The sequence below is a fragment of the Pelophylax lessonae genome (genome assembly GCF_965119305.1).
Source record: "Pelophylax lessonae genome assembly, chromosome: 9".
Lineage (NCBI taxonomy): Eukaryota > Metazoa > Chordata > Amphibia > Anura > Ranidae > Pelophylax > Pelophylax lessonae.
In genome coordinates this window covers 134,104,185-134,126,093 of record NC_138776.1, presented here as the reverse complement: position 1 = coordinate 134,126,093, position 21,909 = coordinate 134,104,185, and the positions used below count along the sequence as shown (strand labels likewise).

Below are 21,909 nucleotides of genomic sequence, written 5' to 3'. Positions count from 1 at the left end.
CCCCCAGCCGTGCTAAATACCCGTTCAGATAATACACTGGCTGCAGGGCACGCCAGCACCTCCAAGGCGTAAAGGGCAAGCTCAGGCCATGTGCCCAATTTGGAGACCCAGAAGTTGAAGGGGGCAGACCCGTCATTCACTACATGTAGGCGTGTGCACACATACTGCTCCACCATGTTGGTAAAATGCTGCCTCCTGCTAAGACGTTCCATCTGAGCTGCTGGTGCTGCTGTTTGTTGTGGCGTGCTGACAAAGCTTTTCCACATTTCGGCCATGCTAACCCTGCCTTCTGAGGTGCTGGCGGTGCCCTGGTTGCGTTGGCGACCTCCTCCTCCTCCTCCTCTGCCTTGTGCTTCCACTGTGGCCCCGCTGTCAGATGGGAATGCCAGCAGCATGGCGTCTACCAGCGTGCGCTTGTACTCGCGCATCTTGCGATCGCGCTCCAGTGAGTGAATTAAGGACGGTACGTTGTCCTTGTAACGGGGATCCAGCAGCGTGGCCACCCAGTAATCAGCACAAGTTAGAATGTGGGCAACTCGGCGGTCGTTGTGGAGACACTGCAGCATGTAATCGCTCATGTGTGCCAGGCTGCCCAGAGGCGACGAAAGGCTGTCCTCTGTGGGAGGTGTATCGTCCGTGTCCTCTGTATCCCCCCAGCCACGCACCAGTGATGGCCATGAGCTGGCCTGGGTGCCACCCTGCTGTGAACATGGTTCCATCTCCTCCTCCAGCTCCTCCTCCTCCTCATCCTCCTCATCCTCCAGAACTGTGCCCCTGCTGGACAATTGCGTCCCTGGCGTTTGCGTGTGCAGGAACCCACCCTCGGAGCCCCTTGCGAATGACTGCCCTGAAAGCCTTGGAAATGTTACCTCTTCATCCTCCTCCTCCTCCTCATCCTGTGCCACATCCTCTTCCATCATCGCCCGAATTGTTTTTTCAAGGAGGCATAGAAGTGGGATAGTTAAGCTGAGAACGGCGTCATTGCCACTGGCCATGTTGGTGGAGTACTCAAAACAGCGCAACAAGGCACACAGGTCTCGCATGGAGGCCCAGTTAAATTAAATAGCGGAATAGAAAATATGATCCAAAAAAAGTGTATGTATATCACACGTACACAACCACACTGGGCCCCAATTACTATTGTTTGTACCCCTAAAAGGCTAGATGAGGAGTAGGGGGGGTATGGAACAGGCAGCACCCTCAAACCTTCAGAAGTATGAGATGAACCCCAACAACTTGGAAAGGTGGATCTCTCTCACACGTACCAACACAGACTATCCCCCAATTTAACTGATCCCCAAAGGTTTTTGATTAAATAGCGGAATAGAAAATATGATCCAAAAAAAGTGTATGTATATCACACGTACACAACCACACTGGGCCCCAATTACTATTGTTTGTACCCCTAAAAGGCTAGATGAGGAGTAGGGGGAGTATGGAACAGGCAGCACCCTCAAACCTTCAGAAGTATGAGATGAACCCCAACAACTTGGAAAGGTGGATCTCTCTCACACGTACCAACACAGACTATCCCCCAATTTAACTGATCCCCAAAGGTTTTTGATTAAATAGCGGAATAGAAAATATGATCCAAAAAAAGTGTATGTATATCACACGTACACAACCACACTAGGCCCCAATTACTATTGTTTGTACCCCTAAAAGGCTAGATGAGGAGTAGGGGGGGTATGGAACAGGCAGCACCCTCAAACCTTCAGAAGTATGAGATGAACCCCAACAACTTGGAAAGGTGGATCTCTCTCACACGTACCAACACAGACTATCCCCCAATTTAACTGATCCCCAAAGGTTTTTGATTAAATAGCGGAATAGAAAATATGATCCAAAAAAAGTGTATGTATATCACACGTACACAACCACACTAGGCCCCAATTACTATTGTTTGTACCCCTAAAAGGCTAGGAGTAGGGGGAGTATGGAACAGGCAGCACCCTCAAACCTTCAGAAGTATGAGATGAACCCCAACAACTTGGAAAGGTGGATCTCTCTCACACGTACCAACACAGACTATCCCCCAATTTAACTGATCCCCAAAGGTTTTTGATTAAATAGCGGAATAGAAAATATGATCCAAAAAAAGTGTATGTATATCACACGTACACAACCACACTGGGCCCCAATTACTATTGTTTGTACCCCTAAAAGGCTAGATGAGGAGTAGGGGGAGTATGGAACAGGCAGCACCCTCAAACCTTCAGAAGTATGAGATGAACCCCAACAACTTGGAAAGGTGGATCTCTCTCACACGTACCAACACAGACTATCCCCCAATTTAACTGATCCCCAAAGGTTTTTGATTAAATAGCGGAATAGAAAATATGATCCAAAAAAAGTGTATGTATATCACACGTACACAACCACACTAGGCCCCAATTACTATTGTTTGTACCCCTAAAAGGCTAGATGAGGAGTAGGGGGGGTATGGAACAGGCAGCACCCTCAAACCTTCAGAAGTATGAGATGAACCCCAACAACTTGGAAAGGTGGATCTCTCTCACACGTACCAACACAGACTATCCCCCAATTTAACTGATCCCCAAAGGTTTTTGATTAAATAGCGGAATAGAAAATATGATCCAAAAAAAGTGTATGTATATCACACGTACACAACCACACTAGGCCCCAATTACTATTGTTTGTACCCCTAAAAGGCTAGGAGTAGGGGGAGTATGGAACAGGCAGCACCCTCAAACCTTCAGAAGTATGAGATGAACCCCAACAACTTGGAAAGGTGGATCTCTCTCACACGTACCAACACAGACTATCCCCCAATTTAACTGATCCCCAAAGGTTTTTGATTAAATAGCGGAATAGAAAATATGATCCAAAAAAAGTGTATGTATATCACACGTACACAACCACACTGGGCCCCAATTACTATTGTTTGTACCCCTAAAAGGCTAGATGAGGAGTAGGGGGAGTATGGAACAGGCAGCACCCTCAAACCTTCAGAAGTATGAGATGAACCCCAACAACTTGGAAAGGTGGATCTCTCTCACACGTACCAACACAGACTATCCCCCAATTTAACTGATCCCCAAAGGTTTTTGATTAAATAGCGGAATAGAAAATATGATCCAAAAAAAGTGTATGTATATCACACGTACACAACCACACTAGGCCCCAATTACTATTGTTTGTACCCCTAAAAGGCTAGATGAGGAGTAGGGGGGGTATGGAACAGGCAGCACCCTCAAACCTTCAGAAGTATGAGATGAACCCCAACAACTTGGAAAGGTGGATCTCTCTCACACGTACCAACACAGACTATCCCCCAATTTAACTGATCCCCAAAGGTTTTTGATTAAATAGCGGAATAGAAAATATGATCCAAAAAAAGTGTATGTATATCACACGTACACAACCACACTAGGCCCCAATTACTATTGTTTGTACCCCTAAAAGGCTAGGAGTAGGGGGAGTATGGAACAGGCAGCACCCTCAAACCTTCAGAAGTATGAGATGAACCCCAACAACTTGGAAAGGTGGATCTCTCTCACACGTACCAACACAGACTATCCCCCAATTTAACTGATCCCCAAAGGTTTTTGATTAAATAGCGGAATAGAAAATATGATCCAAAAAAAGTGTATGTATATCACACGTACACAACCACACTGGGCCCCAATTACTATTGTTTGTACCCCTAAAAGGCTAGATGAGGAGTAGGGGGAGTATGGAACAGGCAGCACCCTCAAACCTTCAGAAGTATGAGATGAACCCCAACAACTTGGAAAGGTGGATCTCTCTCACACGTACCAACACAGACTATCCCCCAATTTAACTGATCCCCAAAGGTTTTTGATTAAATAGCGGAATAGAAAATATGATCCAAAAAAAGTGTATGTATATCACACGTACACAACCACACTAGGCCCCAATTACTATTGTTTGTACCCCTAAAAGGCTAGATGAGGAGTAGGGGGGGTATGGAACAGGCAGCACCCTCAAACCTTCAGAAGTATGAGATGAACCCCAACAACTTGGAAAGGTGGATCTCTCTCACACGTACCAACACAGACTATCCCCCAATTTAACTGATCCCCAAAGGTTTTTGATTAAATAGCGGAATAGAAAATATGATCCAAAAAAAGTGTATGTATATCACACGTACACAACCACACTAGGCCCCAATTACTATTGTTTGTACCCCTAAAAGGCTAGGAGTAGGGGGAGTATGGAACAGGCAGCACCCTCAAACCTTCAGAAGTATGAGATGAACCCCAACAACTTGGAAAGGTGGATCTCTCTCACACGTACCAACACAGACTATCCCCCAATTTAACTGATCCCCAAAGGTTTTTGATTAAATAGCGGAATAGAAAATATGATCCAAAAAAAGTGTATGTATATCACACGTACACAACCACACTGGGCCCCAATTACTATTGTTTGTACCCCTAAAAGGCTAGATGAGGAGTAGGGGGAGTATGGAACAGGCAGCACCCTCAAACCTTCAGAAGTATGAGATGAACCCCAACAACTTGGAAAGGTGGATCTCTCTCACACGTACCAACACAGACTATCCCCCAATTTAACTGATCCCCAAAGGTTTTTGATTAAATAGCGGAATAGAAAATATGATCCAAAAAAAGTGTATGTATATCACACGTACACAACCACACTAGGCCCCAATTACTATTGTTTGTACCCCTAAAAGGCTAGATGAGGAGTAGGGGGGGTATGGAACAGGCAGCACCCTCAAACCTTCAGAAGTATGAGATGAACCCCAACAACTTGGAAAGGTGGATCTCTCTCACACGTACCAACACAGACTATCCCCCAATTTAACTGATCCCCAAAGGTTTTTGATTAAATAGCGGAATAGAAAATATGATCCAAAAAAAGTGTATGTATATCACACGTACACAACCACACTAGGCCCCAATTACTATTGTTTGTACCCCTAAAAGGCTAGGAGTAGGGGGAGTATGGAACAGGCAGCACCCTCAAACCTTCAGAAGTATGAGATGAACCCCAACAACTTGGAAAGGTGGATCTCTCTCACACGTACCAACACAGACTATCCCCCAATTTAACTGATCCCCAAAGGTTTTTGATTAAATAGCGGAATAGAAAATATGATCCAAAAAAAGTGTATGTATATCACACGTACACAACCACACTGGGCCCCAATTACTATTGTTTGTACCCCTAAAAGGCTAGATGAGGAGTAGGGGGAGTATGGAACAGGCAGCACCCTCAAACCTTCAGAAGTATGAGATGAACCCCAACAACTTGGAAAGGTGGATCTCTCTCACACGTACCAACACAGACTATCCCCCAATTTAACTGATCCCCAAAGGTTTTTGATTAAATAGCGGAATAGAAAATATGATCCAAAAAAAGTGTATGTATATCACACGTACACAACCACACTAGGCCCCAATTACTATTGTTTGTACCCCTAAAAGGCTAGATGAGGAGTAGGGGGGGTATGGAACAGGCAGCACCCTCAAACCTTCAGAAGTATGAGATGAACCCCAACAACTTGGAAAGGTGGATCTCTCTCACACGTACCAACACAGACTATCCCCCAATTTAACTGATCCCCAAAGGTTTTTGATTAAATAGCGGAATAGAAAATATGATCCAAAAAAAGTGTATGTATATCACACGTACACAACCACACTAGGCCCCAATTACTATTGTTTGTACCCCTAAAAGGCTAGGAGTAGGGGGAGTATGGAACAGGCAGCACCCTCAAATCTTCAGAAGTATGAGATGAACCCCAACAACTTGGAAAGGTGGATCTCTCTCACACGTACCAACACAGACTATCCCCCAATTTAACTGATCCCCAAAGGTTTTTGATTAAATAGCGGAATAGAAAATATGATCCAAAAAAAGTGTATGTATATCACACGTACACAACCACACTAGGCCCCAATTACTATTGTTTGTACCCCTAAAAGGCTAGGAGTAGGGGGAGTATGGAACAGGCAGCACCCTCAATCCTTCAGAAGTATGAGATGAACCCCAACAACTTGGAAAGGTGGATCTCTCTCACACGTACCAACACAGACTATCCCCCAATTTAACTGATCCCCAAAGGTTTTTGATTAAATAGCGGAATAGAAAATATGATCCAAAAAAAGTGTATGTATATCACACGTACACAACCACACTGGGCCCCAATTACTATTGTTTGTACCCCTAAAAGGCTAGATGAGGAGTAGGGGGAGTATGGAACAGGCAGCACCCTCAAACCTTCAGAAGTATGAGATGAACCCCAACAACTTGGAAAGGTGGATCTCTCTCACACGTACCAACACAGACTATCCCCCAATTTAACTGATCCCCAAAGGTTTTTGATTAAATAGTGGAATAGAAAATATGATCCAAAAAAAGTGTATGTATATCACACGTACACAACCACACTAGGCCCCAATTACTATTGTTTGAGGAGTTTGAGGAGTAGGGGGAGTATGGAACAGGCAGCACCCTCAAATCTTCAGAAGTATGAGATTGTGTTCACTGTACCCCACAAAGATTGAGTTCACTGCACCCCACAATGATTGTGTTCACTGCACCCCACAAAGATTGTGTTCACTGCACCTCACAAAGATTGTGTTCACTGTACCCCCCAAAGATTGTGTTCACTGCACCCCACAAAGATTCTGTTCACTGTACCCCACAAAGATTGTGTTCACTGCACCCTAAAAGGATGTTGTTCACTGCACCCCACAAAGATTGTGTTCACTGCACCCTAAAAGGATGTTGTTCACTGCACCCCAAAAAGATTGTGTTCACTGTACCCCCCCCAAAGATTGTGTTCACTGCACCCCACAAAGATTGTGTTCACTGCACCCCAAAAAGATTGTGTTCACTGTACCCCCCAAAGATTGTGTTCACTGCACCCCAAAAAGATTGTGTTCACTGTACCCCCCAAAGATTGTGTTCACTGCACCCCACAAAGATTCTGTTCACTGTACCCCACAAAGATTGTGTTCACTGCACCCCAAAAAGATTGTGTTCACTGTACCCCCCCAAAGATTGTGTTCACTGCACCCCACAAAGATTCTGTTCACTGCACCCCACAAAGGATTTTGTTCACTGCACCCCAAAAAGATTGTGTTCACTGCACCCCAAAAAGGATTTTGATCACTGCACCCCAAAAAGGATGTTGTTCACTGCACCCCAAAAATGATTTTGTTCACTCCACCCCAAAAAGATTGTGTTCACTGCACCCCACAAAGATTGTGTTCACTGCACCCCAAAAAGATTGTGTTCACTGTACCCCCCAAAGATTGTGTTCACTGCACCCCACAAAGATTCTGTTCACTGTACCCCACAAAGATTGTGTTCACTGCACCCCAAAAAGATTGTGTTCACTGCACCCCAAAAAGGATGTTGTTCACTGCACCCCAAAAAGGATGTTGTTCACTCCACCCCAAAAAGATTGTGTTCACTGCACCCCACAAAGATTGTGTTCACTGCACCCCACAAAGATTGTGTTCACTGCACCCCAAAAATGATTTTGTTCACTGCACCCCAAAAAGGATTTTGTTCACTGCACCCCAAAAAGGATGTTGTTCACTCCACCCCAAAAAGATTGTGTTCACTGCACCCCAAAAAGATTGTGTTCACTGCACCCCACAAAGGATTTTGTTCACTGCACCCCAAAAAGATTGTGTTCACTGCACCCCAAAAAGGATGTTGTTCACTGCACCCCAAAAAGGATTTTGTTCACTGCACCCCAAAAAGATTGTGTTCACTGCACCCCACAAAGGATTTTGTTCACTGCACCCCACAAAGATTGTGTTCACTGCACACCAAAAAGGATTGTGTTCACTGCACCCCAAAAAGATTTTGTTCACTGCACCCCAAAAAGATTGTGTTCACTGCAGCCCAAAAAGATTGTGTTCACTGCAGCCCAAAAAGATTGTGTTCACTGCAGCCCAAAAAGATTGTGTTCACTGCAGCCCAAAAAGATTGTGTTCACTGCAGCTCACACACAGAAAAATGGATGTGGATCACTGACACCTGCCTATCTCCAATCCCACACCACACAGCAATATCGATTGTAGTTTGTAGAACACAGTTTCCCTAAAATTCAGCAGACTCTGTCCCTAACAGGATTGAGAAGAGATCGTAGATCAGGATTGAGTGCAGATTCACCCCACCCCCCACACAGCAATATCGATTGTAGTTTGTAGAAGACACTGACCCTATAATTCAGCAGACTCTATCCCTAAAATGCCTACAACTCGCCCTGCCTAAACACTCCGACCTGTCCCTCAATTCTATCCGGACACAAATGGTTTTTTCCTGCCTATCTTTCCCTAATCAGCAGCCAGCACATTGATGTGTGCTCTGTCCCTTAGCTAAGCAGCAGAATGACGCTGCTGCGGCGGCTGCCTCGAACTTATAAAGACTTGGTCACATGCTTCAGACGGCCAATCACAGCTACTAAGACATTTGCAGGCATGGCTGGGATGGCTTAAGGCACACCAGTTAAACGATTGTTGATTGGCTGTTGAAAGCCCGCCATGAAAAGAGCGCCAAAGCATGCAAAACCCGGAAATAAAACGACCGAACACGGATTTTTACCCGAACATACAGTAAAGTGTCCGTGTCCGTGTTCGGGTAAAAAAAATCCAATTATTCGGTACGAACACGAATAATACAGTCCGTGTTCGCTCAACACTAGCTATAAATAAAAAAGGGTGACAATTTAAAAAAAATAAAAACAACAATATTCTTTACTTTCTGCTATAAAACATATCCAATAAAAAAAAAGTCACATTTTTTTCATCAATTTAGGCCAATATGTATTCTGCCACATAAGTGTATATTGATTGGTTTGCGCAAAAGTTGTTGTGTCTATAAACTAGGGGACAGATTTATGTCATTTTTATTTATTTATTTATTTTTTTTTTACTAGTGATGGAGGCAGTCAGCGATTTTTAGCGGGACTGCGACATTGCGGCGGACAGATCGGACACCTAACTGACACTTTTGAGGTGAACAGTGCAGTGACATTACTACAGTAATCAGTGCTAAAAATATGCACTGTTACTGCAATAATGACACTGGCAGGGAATGGGGTTAACACCAGGGGGGGATCAAAGGGTCAAGTGCGTCCCTAGGGCATGCTTTCTAACTGTGTGGGGGATGGACTCACTAGATGAACACAGAGACCTGTGTTTCTAAATAGTAGGAACACAGGATCCCTGTGTTCATCTGTGACAGGATCCCTGTGTTCATTTGTGACAGGATCCCTGTGTTCATTTGTGACAGAACGGCGGTCTGCCTATGTAAAGGCAGACCACCGTTCTGTCTCCGTGGGGAGTGATTGCGGTTGGCCGGTAGCCATTGCGTCCGCTGAACCGCCTGATTGGCTCTCCCTCTGGCAAATTGACACATGTGCGCCCCTGGCACTGCTAAGGTGTTATGGAAGCCCAGGTTGCTTTGATAGTGGCCTAAACCCGATAGAACACCTTTGGGATGAATTAGAGCGAAGACTGCAATCCGGGCCTTCTCAGTCACATCATTCCCTGACCTCACAAAAGCACTTCTGGAAGAATGGTCAAACATTCCTATAGACATGCTCCTAAACCATGTGGACAGCCTTCCCAGAAAAGTTGAAGCTGCAATGGGTGGGCCCCACGGACCCTACGGTCTAAGACTGGGATGCCATTAAAGTTCATGTGAGTGTAAAGGCAGGTGTCCCAATACTTTTGGTAATAGTGTGTGTGTGTGTCTGTGTGTGTGTGTGTGTGTGTGTGTATATATATAATATAATGTATACGAGGGGCCTTCAAATCGTTTCTGCACTTTTATATTTTTGTTGGAAACTGAGGGTGGGAGGAAAAGTAATTGGTCCTGTCTGAGAGTGTCGTGTGAATAGTCTGTCTGGCAAACCGGCTGACCTTTCAGTTTAGTATAGGAGTTGTCACTCTGTGGTAAGGATGGCTGTGAAACGTATAAAAAAAAGTGCAGAAACATTTTGAAGAACCCTCGTATTTATAACATTTTATTTCAAATATAAGATGTCTTTAAGATGAAACAATATGTAACAAATTGTCGGAAGAAAATATACACAAAGCGCTTAAAATTGCTTTTTGTTCTTAACAGGTGTTTTTCTCTGTGCTCATTGGGACTTTTTCACTTGGTCAAGCTGCACCAAATTTAGAGAGCATAGCTAATGCACGTGGGGCTGCCTATGAAGTGTATCACATCATCGATAAGGTAAGCTTATAGACACATTTGTGAATGTTGCCCATGTTGGTTAGTGTGCTTGCTAAGTGGCCATTTTTGTTGCTTGAAGGGTCTAAAGCCCTTAGTTTGATACTGGCCAAGGTCGCTATCTGCATTCAATTTACATGTCATGTCCTTCCGGTTAGTGTGGCAGCCTTTGGCCAGTTCTGGCCTTCTCTTACATTACAAATGCATGGCACCAGGTTATTAGGGCTTTAGCCATAACTCTACATGCAGTAATTATACTGCAAACCTAAGTACTATAACCAGTGCTAAAACTTCCCAAGCCAAATGGGTAACGATTTAAAACTCAATGAAGAATGTTCACAGTGCAAAGTTTAATCTCTTTGAACTCCTGTCTAAGAGAAAATCTCTCAAGGTGCCTGATCTTACCTTTGTCAGCCAGAAAACCCTCCTCTCCTCTATGTGCATGCATGGAACTAGCTTCACTTTAACAATTGGCCTGTGGCCCTAGACCATCTATTGCAGGGGTGTCCAAACTATGGCCCTCCAGCTGTTCAGGAACTACAATTCCCATGAGGCATTGTAAATCTCTGACATTCACAGACATAACCAGGCATGATGGGAATTGTAGTTCCTGAACAGCTGGAGGGCCATAGTTTGGACACCCCTGAACTAGTGAGAGTGCCTCAGCTGCCAATACCAACATTTTCCCCCTATTTAATAAGATCTAGGCTTATTAGATGGAGGAAGGTCTATTGGCAGGGCTAAGCATAGGTGTTGAGGGGCTCAGGCACTACTAAAAACTTAAAATGAAAGTTGTCCACCAAAGTTTTTTTATCTTTTTCATAAAGCAACCCTTCTGTTGCTCAAAAGTGGGGAAAAAACAGACACTGGAACTGATGCATTCCAAATGGAGAAAATAAAGTCAATACAAAAACTTTAGTTTTTGCTGGTAAGAGCCTAGGTTTCACCTTTAATTTTATGAAAAAGAAGAACTCTATTTGGTTTCCATGGGCAATAACTGTAATTTTGTGCTGATTTTTTCTTCTCCAGTTTTAATGCAAAAACGTCACTATCTCTTAATTTTAACATACTATACAATTGAGTTTTAAGGTTCTTCTGGCTATACTTCGAGGAATGTTCTCTGTGAATTAGGTATAGTTGACTGAAACAAGAATTGCATTTGCTCCTTCCAATAGATATCAAATGCCTGTACACCTAAAAGATACTGAAAAAAAAAGCACTGTGCGCACCACTGTAAGGTTTATTTAGTAGTTTTAGACTAACACTGAGGTCCTGAGCTTTAGAAGGCAATAGACTGCTACTAGGAAAATCTACTGAGCCACTTCCTTCTGTTGACAAACTAGTTTATATCCTTAAATAAACCGTTTATCTTTCCTGATACAACCCTGATCCCAATTATTGCATATTTAAATTTTAATATAAAGATTTTACTGTTGGCCTAGCAATAAGCACTATGTAGAGTAGCTTGGCAAATATAATCTGGGAACATGGTAATTAAAAAAGAATAGGTCTATTCAAAAACTGTCTAAAGTGAAAAGTGCAAAAACCTCTAGCACTTAACACACCATCAGATGTATGATTACATAAGTCAGATGAATTCTGATTGGTTGCTAATAGGTTACTGCAAATTGCCCTTTGCTTTAACCTGTACAACTTTAGTGCAATAATCCACAGCAAGCAATCATTGTTCTCGTTTAGTGGTTTTTTCAAATTTGCTGAGAATTACTACAGATGATTGCAAAATATACTTAAAGTGGATGTAAACCCTTACATATACTGTACCCAGTAAAGTGAACAGCCTCCGATGATACACCAAGATTAAATCAATTTTCCTACATAAGTTTTACTTGTATATGTGCTGTCTTTACCTTTTGTAGACTGTTTAGAAAGTGCACTTCCTGCTAGAATTTTCCCTTTCTGATTCACCTGTGGATGTGCATTCTTGCCATAAACTGTGAGACAGCTGATTTGGAGGAAAGGCACACACCCCCTCTCCACACAGGCAGAAACATGAAGAGCTGTGCTATGAATAGACCAACTCTCTGCTAATCTATTTATAGCACCCACCCGACACAAAATTCAGCCTGGTTTTATCTCAGTTGACGGAGAACTTCTCAGAAGTTATCATGCTGATAATAGAAGAATGAAAGAAAGCCACAGGACCTAGGGCTTTGAAGAGGAGATAAGTAAACACTACAGATAGATGTGCCTAGGTCAAATTTCATCAATGAGGTTTACATCCACTTTAAGCTTTGCTATATCTAAGTGTATTTTAACCCAAAAACAAAAATCAAACGAATTGCAGATGGTTATTGCTAGATGATTAATACAACTATTCAATATAAAGTTCATATTATTTTAATAAATGCTTTATTTTATAAATTAACAAATAACACAGGAAGCATCCACGATTCTCTATTTACAAAGCACACTGAGTTTCCTCATGAGAAATACCAGTACACTCTACTTTACTCTTTGGAAGAGTTTACAATGGATTGGGCCAGATTAGTAAAATGTCTACTAGGAGAGAGGGAAGGTGTAGGTCTCTCCTCTTTGATTTGCTCTACAGTCTGAATAACCTGCTCTACAGATCTTTCACATCACAACTTGAGTATGACTTTGAAAATGCTGGGGCTCTTGTTTAATCGCTTGCCGACCGCCGCATGACTATTTACGTCGGCAGTCAGCCCCTCACAGGCAAAGCGACGTAGGGCTACGTCGCTAGGCTGTGAGGCTCTAGGGAGCGAGCGCGCACCGCCGGAGGCGCGCTCCATCGCGGTCACGGTCCCCCCAGCGCGTGTGCCCGGCGGAGCCGATGTCTGCCGGGCACTCACGATCGTCCGTTACAGCGGGAGAAAGGCAGGCGGCTAATGTAAACACAGCCGCCTGTCAGTCTCCCCTGTGTAAGAATGGAGATCAGGGGGTTCTACTATGTAGGACCGTTGATCTCTGTTTTTACACTAGTAGCCACAGACAATCACAGTTCGAAACACGCCCCTAGGACACACTTAACCCCTCCCTCTCCAATACAGTTAACTCCTTCACTGCCAGTGTCATTTTTACCGTAACAGTGCATATGTATAGCACTGATTACTGCAGTAATGTCACTGGTAACCCCAAAAGTGTCAAAAATGTCAGACAAGGGGCCGATCTGTCCCCCGCAATGTCGCAGTCCCGCAAAAAAAATCGCAGATTGCCACCATTACTCGTTAAAAAAAAAACAACAAAAATGACAAAAATCTTTCCCTTTGTTAGTAAACGCGATAACTTTTGCGCAAACCAATCAAAATACGCTTTTTGCGTTTTTTTTTTTTTTTTACCAAACATATGTAGCATAAAACAAATTGGCCGAAAATGTTAAAAAATTTTGATGTTTACATTTTTTTTTGGGGAATTTCATATAAAAAATGTGAAAAATATTGTTATTTTTGCAAAATTGACGCTCTTTTTTTGTTTAAAGCGCATGATCAAAAAATCGCACAGGTGATCAAATACCACCAAAAGAAAGCTCTGTTTGCGGGAAAAAAAGGATGTCAAATTAGTTTAGGTGCAGCGTCGCACGACCACGCACTTGTCCGTTAAAGTCACGCAGTGCCGAATCGCAAAATAGGCCCTGGTCAGGAAGGGGGTAAAATCTTCTGGGGCTTAAGTGGTTAAAACAAAAAAAAAAACATACAGTATCTTTAGGCACTAGGCATAACCCACGATGAGGAAAATGTATATCAACCCTTTATATTCCCTTAGCATATACCAAATCTTTTTTACTTCTGTAAACTGATATCTTCATGTGATTTTTGTTTCCAGCACAGGCCAATAGACAGCAGTTCAAATGAAGGGCACAAGCCAGATCAACTGATAGGGAATATTGAATTTAAGAACATCCATTTTTCCTATCCAACCAGACCAGATACACAAGTAAGTGTCTATTATTTCCGGTATAAAGGTTTTATGATCCTCAAACTAATGTACCCACGTTTGAATGGATGACATCTAGCCTTACATCATCTTTATTAACGGTATATTGCATTACTCAATAGCAAAGACCAAGTAAGCAGCTGATCCACAATAGTATTCAACCTATTAAAACCAAACCAACATTGCAGAACATGTCCAGTTGAATGTGGCCAAGCACTACTAGATACGCTTGCTTGGTCAATTCACTGGGTTTTTGTTGCTGTCTGTGTGTAAATGAAAGCCTCAAGCATTAGTAAATGTACGTCTGAGATTCATAGTTCAAACAATAAAATGTCAAGTTGATGAAAAATGATCTTGAGTAAACCAACTGGTGATTTACTGATTTATTAAAGTTCTCCTAGCTTATACATCAACCATAATCTGCATGTATAGTCAATTAAAAATTCATAGCACAATTATATTCACCTGTTGTGCCTCAGCTAAGATCATGCAATGCTGATTCAGTACGCTGTTCAAGTTAGGCTATGTGCACTTATACAAGAGAAAAAATCAATTTCACCATAAGTGCGCAGATCACAGAATTCCAAGGCTATCTTGTGAATGCTCCTCCCTTAATCACAGTCTATAATATAACTGCTGGGTCGCTGCAGCTCCAGTCGGGTCCACTGGGTGACGGACAATAGACTAAACAAAACAAAAGAAGACAGGCGCACATCCGACCAAGCGTGATACAGTTTATTAAAAAGTATGTAGTAAGTGGCATATGTACTTGTATTACATCTTCTGTACCCCCTTCTTTCTGGTTTAACTTCAGAACCACTGAAAATATATGCATAGAGATCATTGAGCATCCAACCTGTGTCCCCATAGCTGATTAGGACAATTATCTCCATTGGCATTAATAACGAACCCTTTGGAAATGCCTAATGTTTATGAAGCATTTTTGCTTTTTTGCATTTAAATATTGCTAATCATTTTCTGCGTTGCCGTTCTTGAAAGCTGCTGCTTATGTACAGTATGTACTTTGTCATACATTGCCATTATCATAGTCATGTTCATGAGAGGCAAGTATTGGACATTTCAAAGGTGTAAAAAAAATTCCTTAAGGGTGAAAAAACATGAAATGCACAGTTTTTGCCACCAATTGAGACTGGTTCTTTCCAAAATAACCATAGGAGATAGAAAATGCATTAAAAAATAGAAAAGAGCTGTAATTAATCTACTTGTGTATGTGTTTATGTTGTCATAGATTTTAAAGGGCTTGAACCTTCGAGTAGATGCTGGAAAGACTGTTGCCCTAGTTGGGGCCAGCGGCTGTGGAAAAAGCACCACAATTCAGCTTCTTCAGAGATTCTATGACCCTCTTATAGGGGAGGTATGTAAAATTTACTTATGTGAGGTTTAAGTTGCAAAGACTTGTGTGTCTATTAGTATAATCCAATCAACAATTTAAAACTTAAAAGCATATATATCCTAGGACTTAGAACACTCTACATCCTAGAACACCGGTCTACCTCTTACTGTACATAAAAGTTTTTTGTAACTTGGTGTTTTGGGAACATTTGCTGTAGACTCAATTTTGCAGGCCATGAATTCCCAAATCTGACCATAAAAGCCTCTACTTAGTCTTAATATGCATACCCACAATCACAAATTTACAAAGAACTAGTCATATGCTCTGTCTTCTAAGCAGGGTGCTTGAAGTATTGCTTGTAGATGCTGAGAATGGATGTCCCACAGCATAGTTTGATTGGCAAGATGCCACAACTCCCGAAAAAGGCGCCACACGCCCTCATCTAGCTGCATAAATATAAAAACTTTATAATAAAGTGTACTGAATGAACTTTTTGACTTTAGAGTAGTTTAAGTCGTACTGTAGGTTTAATGAATGTTCTTCTTGTTGCCTTGGGATCTTAAAAGGACACTTGCAAGGGTTTCAGCCTGAAGCAATATCTTTTATTTTTTATTTTCCTTAGGTGACTGTGGATGGGCATGACATACGCACCCTCAATGTGAAGTGGCTACGTGAAAACATTGGAGTTGTTAGCCAAGAACCTGTTTTGTTTGGTACGACAATCAAAGAAAACATCCGCTATGGAAGAGAAGATGTCACTGATGATGAGATCATACAAGCTACTAAAGAAGCCAATGCCTATGATTTTATATCTAAACTCCCAGATGTAAGTCCATATTGATTGCCTGGATGTCATGCAAGCGCACCAACAGGCAAGGGCAACATCAGACAGCTACATATGTGAGGAATAGCTCGTACAGATGAAGAATATATTTCAAAGACTTAAAATATCAGGGGAACTAAAATATAGGATGTTTTGTATTCAAGAACTAAGGATAGCATTTACATATATCTGTGCAAGAGATCAATTTATTAGCTCAAAATATGTTTGAAATCACATGAAAGGGCAGAGTTTTCAAATTTTCTTTTTTAACCTAAAGACTTAAATGGCTAATAACGTAAATAACTGGCTGTCACCGACAAATACTAACAAATTGTTTATTATCTCATCTTTTATAATAATGAGACATTATTATTTTCAATAATTCTTTTATTCTAATTTTTGCATTTTTAGAAGAGTAGGAAAACTTCTGTCAGGGTTTTATTGCTGTCTATTACACTGTTGGGGAGAATTCATCTCCCTTTTTATCTTACTGATAGCAAGACAAGAAATGAAGAGAATGGGAGTCACTAGAGCACAAAGCTACATACAGCTATACAAACTTAAAGTATTTATGAATGCAGTACTAAAAAAGCCAATAGTAAATCATCAAATAGTTTTGGGTCAGTAATAGATTATGGTCAGTCTGGAAGAGGAACCAAGGGGAACTTGCAGGATCACTTGATATTTAGCGGAAATATACCTAATAAAAACTTTACAGGCAATGTTGTATAGAAACTTTATGAATAACGCAACGTATATATGACATTTTATTTTTTTTGGGGGTAATATACACTTTACCAGAGTTTCTAGGCATTCCCAGCTCTACTTATGATGTGTTTTTGTTGCTGTCCTTATTTCCATTGTAGAGATTTCCCATTACATCCTGTCCTTCTGACCTTTTTTCACTGGGACAGGAACTGGAAGAAAACCTTTTCAGTGAGGACACAGAAAGCAATAAAAAATCAAGAGGTTTTAACCATTCCCTCCTTTATCTAAGACCTAAAGAAACCGTTTTGGGAGTTTAGGAGTTGAGCTTATAATTGCCAATAAACCCCCCAAAAATTAATCAAAGCCTGTGGGGCAGACCAGATATTTGACCGCTCCACTCTGCATGACTCTGCGGGAAGGGCCTAAAAGAGTGGAAGCGATGTCGCCAGGACATATGGCACGCTAAAACTTTAGCCCAACCCAGGACGTGTTGAAGTGAAAAAAAAGTGACCCAAAAATGAATGTATAAAAAACTATTTATTTTTACTCTACTACCACTTTAAAGCAAAGTGAGATTTTATCTTGATTATTGTTTCAATACCCTGCGAATATCCATAAACAGTCCAATCCTGTCCTAATCTGATAACGTACACAAGGCTAGATGAGGATCAAATTGGCTATTAGAAACCACTGAAAGTCATGCCTTAGAATTTGCCTTTGGAAATCCTGATTATCACACATAAAGCAAGTGATTTTAAAACCTCATTGGCTGATTAGGATGGAAAGTGTTGGCCACTTGTGTGCTGCTCCGCTCTAACATGTAAATCTAATGAGAAAGTGTGATGACTCTTGATGCCACAAAAACCTGCAGATGTCTGGCCTATTGTTGTTCTTGGAAAGACATCTCCCCATCTACCCGGCAGTCTTTTCAAACTCGATTATAAACTGACGTTAAGCTAAAAAGTTGCTGGTTGCAGAGAGAGTTTATATCTAACATAAACCAGAGGTAGGCAACCTAGGCTCTGCAATGACCTCCAGATGCAGAGCCATGTTGGCATTACCTTCCCCTGCCGTAATATATAGTATCCCATTAAAAAATATATGAACCATGTGCTGATTTTATGAAAATTGTATTTTAGGGTTTAGACACCATGGTGGGTGAGAGGGGAGCTCAGCTGAGTGGAGGACAGAAGCAGAGAATAGCTATTGCCCGAGCACTTGCACGTAATCCCAGAATTCTGCTGCTTGATGAAGCCACGTCAGCCCTGGACACACAAAGTGAAAGAATTGTACAGAACGCTCTAGACAAGGTAATAGTGTTCTCTATTTCTGTTGTATGGATTATTTACAAATCAGTTATGTTTCTGTTTAACAACATTTTGTTGAAAACAATTGAATAACTATTGTTTTCTTCAAGGCTAGAGCAGGCCGTACCACAATTGTGATAGCACACCGCCTGTCTACCATCCGTACAGCTGATGTCATTGCTGGCTTTCACAATGGTGTTGTGGTGGAACAAGGATCACATGAAGATCTCATGAATAAGCAAGGAGTCTACTATTCTCTTGTAATGTTGCAGGTAAGTTTCTGTTTAGTACACAATGGTCTTTCTTTCCTAACACAAATAACAATGTATAAAGTGCAAAAAAGTATAGCTACAAATCTGAAAACCTCTTTCGTTATTCTAATCAGAAACAACTGGTGAAAGCGGAACCTTAAGGCCCCGTTCACACTGGGGCGATCCGACTTGCTGGGGCGACCTCATAGGTCGCGGCGCGCTGCTCACACCGCGACCTCGGAGCGGCCGGCACGGACTTCATAACATTGAAGTCTATGCAGGTTGCTCCGGGTCGCCCCAAAGAAGCTCCGGGCCCTTTTTCTAAGTCGGAGCGACTTATGTCGCTCCTATTAGAACGGGTCCATAGCTTCTCTATGGCGAGCGACCTACGGCGACCTGTCAGGCGACCAGGTCGCCTGACAGGTCGCCTCAGTGTGAACGGGGACTTATAGTTACAGAAACTACACACATTTGATTAACCTGAAAAGCAGATCTTTTTTTGCAAGGCTCCTTTCATTTAGGGGTTTATCGTAAAATTATCTTAATCACGAAATGTTATTAATTCACTGTATTGAAGGCTTAGTTGTATAAACCTTGTGAGCAGCTATATTTAAAAAAAAAAAAAAAAACTATTCTAAAAAAGTATTAAAAAAAAAATATTGCAATACTATATATACTTATATGCAGCCACTATCACCAATGCACCTTCTCTTATGTGAACATCTTCACATATATATAAAACTCTGCTACAGTGCTGCAACAATCTATACATCAACCAACTGTGTAATACAAAATAATTTGCTAAAAAAAAAAAAAAATCAGAAGAAACAAACACCAAGAAAAAAGAAAAAAAAAAACATCTGTGGATCTTTTTAATATGTTCCACCAATCGTGCTGTATGTAATCAATAAAAAGAGAGAGAAGACCAAGCGCCAATCTAAGTGTAGCAATTGCTAAATAAATCAACTGCATTGCTACACTTAGATTGGCGCTTGGTCTTCTCTCTCTTTTTGTCTTGGATCCATACAGGGTTGCTTCACCCTACAAAGCCTGCAGCCATCAAAGTGTCTAGCAATTCCACTGGACTCAATCATCTGCATTTTTGCCCATATCTAGATTATTGCAGCAGCTCGTGTAATCCGATTGCGCCAATCTCCCCCCCTTTTTTTCCTGTATGTAATCAATACCCTACACCAGTTGTACTCTGGGGAAAAAGGAATAAAGTGTTTTTAAGGATAAATTACTATGTAGTTTTCCTTGACATGCATATTGCGGAGTGGAAGAAGGAGATTGGAGAGGGAATATTAAAGAACAAGTGTGCCCATTAGCTGGAGGAAGGCGTCCTGGGAGGTGTGATTTAATGGAGAATGTGACATCACAGAAAACATCAGGAGTGGTGACACCAAGTGGCCTGATCTGAAACCTTTAAAAAGTGCATATTGACCCTACATTGGGTTGTTAGGTCTTGAAACCAGATGAGAGCACAACCACTTGCATACAGCATGATTAGTGGAACATATTGAAGGATATACATAAACTTTTTTTATTTTTTGGTATTTGTTACTTCAGATATATACAATTGATTGATATATAGGTTGTTTCTTTTATGTCAGTTTTATTTTTTTCTGCATTACCTATTTCCTAACTAGTAAAACCTATTAAAAAAAATTTGCATAGGTAAACAGCATAATCCACCAGAGTGATACACTTGGATACAATTGGAAATTAAGCTGACTGTAATTAAAATAAAATAAAAAAAAGGCCTTCCAATAAAAGACACATTGTGCCTCATTATAAAAAAAAAAATACTTAAAGCCAACTCCAGGAATTAGAAACAAATCTATCCTTGAAGTGGTTATAGGGGTGCCTGGGTAAGGAGTACATATTTATCTTATGCCATGCTCCAGCTGGTTCTTATGCCATGCTCCAGCTGGTTCTTAAGTGCTTACACTGGTCCCCTGTAACCTCCTCTCTAAATTGCTTCCAGCCGCCATTGCACACTCTTGCCCCCACCACACACAATGCAAGGTTAATAGCACTGCAATGTATGTGAGGGACCACTAACAGACTGAAGCTTAAGAAAGAAGAAGGCATCACCAGAGCCAGAAGTAACAATGCTTGCTTCTGTGCACATTACACACAAAAGCACTGTAAGGGTAGATTTTCTCTAATTCCTTTACATTACATTACATAATGTTACATTACATAAAAACACTTTACATTTTAATTTAATTAATTATGTAGAAGTTTAAATCATTTTTTTATGATATTTTTATTCACATTTTACAATATGTAAAGAAAGTATAAAGAAATTAAGTAGACAGGTGCCAACAGTAGTGTGGCGTTTTTAAATACACTGAAATATGTTAATACATTGAACCCAAATGCAGCATTTACATATTGTAAGATCACATCTGAAACTTTGTTCTGTGCTTAATTGATTTGTTTTAAACCACAGAGTTATGACAAAAAAGAAGACAATGAGGTTTTTAGTGAAACAGAGGAAGAAGATGAGGAAGATGAAGGGCAAATGTTTGAATATGAGGATATCAAAGAGGACGATGCCATTGTTGCTCCTGATTCTCCAAACCATGGCAATCTGGAAATCATAGGCAGCGATAACTTGCATAGACATTCCAGCAGGAGAAAAAGTAAAAGGTCTACAAGAAGGAAATCCAAGGCAAAAAAAAATGTAACCAAACAAGAAGTGGTAAGAAAATCATACTATTTAATTACCATTTTGGGTGACCGCAAATGAGCAGATGCTTTACCAGTAATAACAGTGTGTTTTATCTTGGTCAATGCACAGACCTTTCAATGTTATTTTTAGAAATGGAAACAGTTCTTCATCACTCACAGGGATTTCCAAACTTTGCAAATCTTAGCATGTAGTGGAAATCCACACATGATCTACAAGTAAGATACTTCCCTGGGCAAAAATTAATTTTGAAAAGCCCATCAGTAAAATCTTGCCAAGTATAATTCACATTTAATCTAGGTGATCTTATAAAGAGTAACACAGTAGCTGACCCTCTTCCTTGATGCCATGTCCACCCTGTAATATGGTTAGGCCCCTCAATCCTCAATGTCACTAAGTTCAATGCAGGACCAGCGGTTGCCACTGGTCTTGCACTGTATGTCATAACTTCAGTAAGGGGGGGCTGCACGACCAGAGAGTCAGTGTTTTTAACACGGGTGTTTTAACACCATGTGCTGATATTGTAGTGCTAGAAAGACCAGATATGTGGAGCTGCATGGAGAAAAACAGACTCCATCTAAGTGAAGCAATACAATTTCTTAAGAACCCAACACAAAAGTGACATGAAACACAAATACAGC

General features: G+C 41.3%; 1 protein-coding gene across 1 annotated transcript in view; it reads left to right on the top strand.

Moving 5' to 3' along the window:
- Window positions 1–21,909, top strand: part of LOC309563254 (ATP-dependent translocase ABCB1-like) — a 94,597-nt gene that overhangs the window by 35,013 nt on the left and 37,675 nt on the right. The window contains exons 10-16 of the mRNA XM_082267661.1: window positions 10,102–10,215; window positions 14,017–14,127; window positions 15,377–15,502; window positions 16,104–16,307; window positions 18,152–18,322; window positions 18,430–18,591; window positions 21,029–21,280. Of these exons, the coding sequence (XP_082123787.1) occupies window positions 10,102–10,215; window positions 14,017–14,127; window positions 15,377–15,502; window positions 16,104–16,307; window positions 18,152–18,322; window positions 18,430–18,591; window positions 21,029–21,280 (1,140 nt within the window). The remainder of the gene's footprint in view (window positions 1–10,101; window positions 10,216–14,016; window positions 14,128–15,376; window positions 15,503–16,103; window positions 16,308–18,151; window positions 18,323–18,429; window positions 18,592–21,028; window positions 21,281–21,909) is intronic.